This window comes from Pelodiscus sinensis, unplaced genomic scaffold (assembly GCF_049634645.1).
Source record: "Pelodiscus sinensis isolate JC-2024 unplaced genomic scaffold, ASM4963464v1 ctg110, whole genome shotgun sequence".
Lineage (NCBI taxonomy): Eukaryota > Metazoa > Chordata > Testudines > Trionychidae > Pelodiscus > Pelodiscus sinensis.
In genome coordinates, this window is record NW_027465850.1 from 55,001 (window position 1) to 60,155 (window position 5,155).

At 65.2% G+C, this 5,155-nt stretch overlaps 1 protein-coding gene across 1 annotated transcript in view; it reads right to left on the bottom strand.

The window, feature by feature from the left end:
- The window catches only part of LOC142823894 (retinoic acid receptor responder protein 2-like), a 5,933-nt gene extending 3,208 nt beyond the window's left edge, over positions 1 to 2,725 (bottom strand). The window contains exon 1 of the mRNA XM_075915637.1: positions 2,508 to 2,725. Within this exon, the coding sequence (XP_075771752.1) occupies positions 2,508 to 2,672 (165 nt within the window). The 5' untranslated portion in view covers positions 2,673 to 2,725. The remainder of the gene's footprint in view (positions 1 to 2,507) is intronic.
- Positions 2,726 to 5,155: the final 2,430 nt, after the last annotated feature.

Below are 5,155 nucleotides of genomic sequence, written 5' to 3' on the forward strand. Positions count from 1 at the left end.
ACACCCAGCCACCAGGGGGTGCCTATGCCTCACCACACCCAGCCACCAGGGGGTGCCTGTGCCTCACCACACCCAGCCACCAGGGGGTGCCTGTGCCTCACCACTCCCAGCCACCAGGGGGTGCCTATGCCTCACCACACCCAGCCACCAGGGGGTGCCTGTGCCTCACCACTCCCAGCCACCAGGGGGTGCCTATGCCTCACCACTCCCAGCCACCAGGGGGTGCCTATGCCTCACCACACCCAGCCACCAGGGGGTGCCTATGCCTCACCACTCCCAGCCACCAGGGGGTGCCTATGCCTCACCACACCCAGCCACCAGGGGGTGCCTATGCCTCACCACTCTCAGCCACCAGGGGGTGCCTATGCCTCACCACACCCAGCCACCAGGGGGTGCCTATGCCTCACCACTCCCAGCCACCAGGGGGTGCCTATGCCTCACCACTCCCAGCCACCAGGGGGTGCCTATGCCTCACCACACCCAGCCACCAGGGGGTGCCTATGCCTCACCACTCCCAGCCACCAGGGAGTGCCTATGCCTCACCACTCCCAGCCACCAGGGGGTGCCTGCCCCACCACGCCCAGCCACCAGGGGGTGCCTATGCCTCACCACACCCAGCCACCAGGGGGTGCCTATGCCACACCACGCCCAGCCCCCAGGGGGTGCCTGTGCCCCACCACACCCAGCCCCCAGGGGGTGCCTATGCCCCACCACGCCCAGCCCCCAGGGGGTGCCTGTGCCCCACCACGCCCAGCCACCAGGGGGTGCCTATGCCTCACCACACCCAGCCATCAGGGGGTGCCTGTGCCCCACCACACCCAGTCCCCAGGGGGTGCCTATGCCCCTGTGATGGCGTGTTGGGGACCCCGACCCTGCAAGATGTGTCTCCACCAGCCAGTGGAACAGAAGGTTTATTGCTGCTCAAACACGGCGCAGCGCGGGTTCGATGCAGGCACAGGACGGGCCGCCAGCCCTAGTGCCCGTGGGGGGAGGGGTTCCAGGCCCCTGAACCCCCTACACTTAGGGTTGCCATGGGTCTGGTTTTCTACCAGACAGTCCAGTTTTTTGGGGCAGTAAAAAATCCAGAAAATACCGGACGTGTGCAGTGTGCAATGTGCAGTGTGCAGTGTGCAATGTACAGTGTGCAATGTGCAATGTGCAGTGTGCAATGTGCAGTGTGCAATGTACAGTGTGCAATGTGCAGTGTGCAGTGTGCAATGTGCAGTGTGCAATGTACAGTGTGCAATGTGCAATGTGCAATGTGCAATGTGCAGTGTGCAGTGTGCAATGTGCAGTGTGCAGTGTGCAGTGTGCAGTGTGCAATGTGCCATGTCCGGTATTTCCTGGTTTTCCGGCTCAGCGCCCGGAAGTCTAGTGGGGGCTGGTTGATCTCCCCTGGCCAGCCCAGCTGCCCCCTCCCCGCCCCCCCTCCAGATCTACCTCCCACCGGCTGGTTGATCTCCCCTGCCCCTCGTCCCCCCGAACTCCCCCGGTCAGCCCCTCCCCACCAGCTCTGCTTCCCAGCTCCCCCGCTTCCTCCCGGTCCCCCACCCCTTCCTCCCGGCCAGCCCTGCTCCCCTCCCAGCCGCTGTATTTTTTTAAGCCTACCTGGTAACCCGACCTACACTGGCCTTAGTCGGCTTCCTCCATGCTCCGCCAGGCCCAGCCTGCCCATCTCCCAACCCAGATAGGCCCCCCCCTTTCCCTGCTTCACACCCCTTCCCCTGGCCAGGTGTGACGTGGCCGGGCCATGGCCTAGGTGCCTGTCCCCAGGGTGCCCCCCCCCCCCCCGCTGGGCAGTGCTTACAGACACCGGCCAGTAGGGGTCACCCCCAGCCCACAAGGTGACCAGTGACTGCCCGACAGTGGGCCCCAGGTCACAAGAGTGGACAGCCCCCCCACGTCACAGCCCACCACGCCCAGCCACCAGGGGGCACTTATACCACGCCCACCCAACCATGGGGGATGGGGTGTGGCTCTGCCACGCCCAGCCACAGCGGGAGGCGACTACACCCCGCCACGCCCAGCCACAGGGAGTGCAGGCATGAGGTGGGCACACCGCCCGTCACTCTCCTACAAGGGGCACCCCCTGCAAGCCAGCGACCCCCGGCACCTCAGCCCGCTCTGCGGCCGGCCGCCAGCTCCCAGACAACGTGGCGCCCGTGGCTCGGGCCGCGTCGGGGAAAGGAGGCCGAGGGGCCGGGAGAAATCCGGGGGGGTTGGTGTCAGAGCGCCTGGCCCTGCGCGGGCGCAGTTAATGTGTAGCTCGGCCCGGCAGGTCAGTGCCCGCTGGCCTCGGACAGGGCTGGCCCAGCGCCCGCACCCCAGCCCTGCCGCCCTGGCCTCACGGTGAGCCCCGGGGCTGCCGCCAGCCCTCTGGGAACAGCCCTGCGGGGCCAGGCCTGGGCTCCGGCGGGAGGGGAGCCCTGCCCTGCTCCCCAGCTCTGGAGAGGGGCTCCCCCCCGGCAGCGGCTGAGCGCACAGCACCGCACTGCGCGCACACTCACCTCCTCAGTGACCTCCTCCACCGCCTGCTCCTTGTACACCCATCGCACCTGGCTCCGGCTGTGGAAATCCTCCAGCGCCAGCTCCACCGCCCTCTGCTGCCGCGGCGATCGGCTCGCCACGGCCAGGGCCAGCCAGCCCAGGCACAGCGTGAGTAGCCCCTTCATCGGCGCGGCGCGAATGGAGCCAGGAGACGCCCGCCTGCCCACTCAGGCGCCCTCCCCTCGGCTATCCGCCCGCCAGCCGCCCGCCCCCTCGCCTGCCCGCCCCCTCGGGTACCCGCCCCCTCGGCCACCTGCTCCTTGGCTGCCCGCCATCTCAGCCACCCGCTGCCCTCCCCTCTGTTCATCTTAGTTGCCCATTAGCTCCTTGCCCTGCTCTCTGCCCTCCCCTCTGTGGGGTCCCTGCCTCCGGCTGGCTCCGCCATTGCTTGGCTCTGAGCTGGGGGGATGGGCAGACAACGCTGCCCCACACGGCCGTGGGGTGGGCAGGAGGGAGGCCGGCGAGGGGGCGGGGAAGCCCAGTTCCCGGTGGCTCGGAACCTCTTTCCTGCGGCTGCTCACCAAACCCGCCAGCCCACGGCGCTCGGAGCAAGGCCCCTCGGTGCTGCGGCTCAGGTCCCTGGAGACTGAGCACGTAGTTCCTTGGCACCGCCCCCCCCCCCCCGGCTTCCTTTTAGTGCCCCCTGGCTTTCCCTTGACACCTCCCCCCCAGCTTCCCCTGAGTGCCTCCCTCCCTCCCAGCTTCCCTTTCACGCCTCCCCCCAGCTTCCTCTTATTGCCTCCCCCCCGGCTTTCCCTTAGCACCTTCCTCCACCCTGGCTTCCCTTTAGCACCTCCCCCCACCCTGGCTTCCCCTTAGCACCTCCCCCTGGCTTCCCCTTAGTGCCTCCCCCCCCAACTTTCCCTTGACTCCTTCCCCCCCGCACCCTGCTTCCCTTCGGGAGCTGGCTGTGCCCATGGCGCTTGTAACCCGCGTGGGTCTGGGCAGTGCAAGGGGCAGCCATGAGGACCTGCCGCCCCCCCACGGTAGCACACGAGCCCCCCTCTGCCCAGCACGGGTGGGGGTCTGGGACGCCCCCGGAGGCAGAGGGGCCTGCAGGGGAGCAGCTTCTGCCTCCTTGGCCAGGGAAGGTGCTTGCGGCCTCGTGCTGGACCCGCCAGGCCCTTGGGCCACGCAGCCCCCCAGCCCCGGAGGGAGGACGGGCCTGGCCCAGGAGAGCCTAGAAGGGGACAAGGCAGAGCGCCCAGCCAGGCAGTCCCCCCACCCTCTCCAAGGCGGGACAGCAGCATGGCCTGGCCCCGGGGATTGGCAGGCTGCCGAGCTGGGCCCAGTAGCGCGGGAAAGGCCTGGCCCTCTCCAGGGATGATACCGGGGTGTCCCCCATACACTGGGGATCCGTGTGGGGCCCGTCCCTGGCTCTGGGGCTCCACCTCCAGCTCAGCCCCAGTTCCCGGCAGAGGCTGATCACGCCGGCAGCAGGGCGCCTTATCTCTGAGCCCACGGACGCCAGCTCCCTCCTCTGCGCAGCACCCACGCCCCCCACAGGAGCCTGCTCCCCCCCTGTCACGTTACCAAATTGGAGGGAAGCAGCCAGATCGCTGCTGCACCCCTAGGTGGGGGTGTTGGCCCCAGAAATCTGTATGAAAGGGAGCCATGTGGGGTATTGAATGGGAGCTTGTTGTTTTCTGATCCTGTGTACACTGTTTATGTGAGTGTATAATGTCTGTGTGTGTAGATCTGTAATCTGTGTGGAAACTGAAGATTTCCCTGCATGTGGTTAAGCATTGGGCAGGGCCGAGCCTGTGGAGCCTGTGGACTTGCTAATTACCTGTGGAACAATGATTCTCAATGGGCCAAAGACACACCCAAAGAATGGGGGCTGTCCTGAGAGCAGCCAGCAGGGAACACAGAGAGGCTGAGGACCAGGTGACCTGCTACATACTAGAAGAGGCCAGGAAGGAGTATAAAGAGGCCATGTGGTCGATGCCATTTTGTTCTCAGCTCAGCACTTCATCCCAGAGGCAGCACTGCAGGGATTGAAGAGCCCGGAAGACCTGTGAACCCATCCTGATCCTAGGATGTGCAATACGGACTTTTAACCAGCAGCTGCAACATCTCTGCTAGAGCCTGCATCGAGAACTGGGAGATTCGGTGCATGTAATGTACTGTACTTTAATAACCTTACTCTCAAGCTTTTCTTTCTTGTAATAATAAACCTTTAGATATAGATTCTAAAGGATTGGCCCAGCGTGATTTGTGGGTAAGGTCCAGAGGGTAAATTGACCAGGGATCTGTGGCTGGTTCCTTGGAACCGGACAGAACTTGTTCGGGGTAGGTAGGATTGGGTGCTAGGACCCCCCACCTGTGTATGAGGCCCGGGGCCATCTGGGGCACGGATATTGCTGGGGTATCAGAGGGGTTTTGCTCGGGAGGCTTCAGGCAGGCAGCTGAAGCGCTCTGTGAGACTGGTTCGTGGCCTGTGTGGAGAGGTCGCCAGTCAGGGGGACTGTAAAGAGCCCCGGATTTGAGCAATTCGCCCTGAGCGGACGCCCTAAGCTGTGCCCAGACACGGCCCGGTCCGTCACAGTGGCGTAGTCGGCAGGATCCACAGATCTTGGTCAATTGAGCTTTGGGATCAGGACCCCAC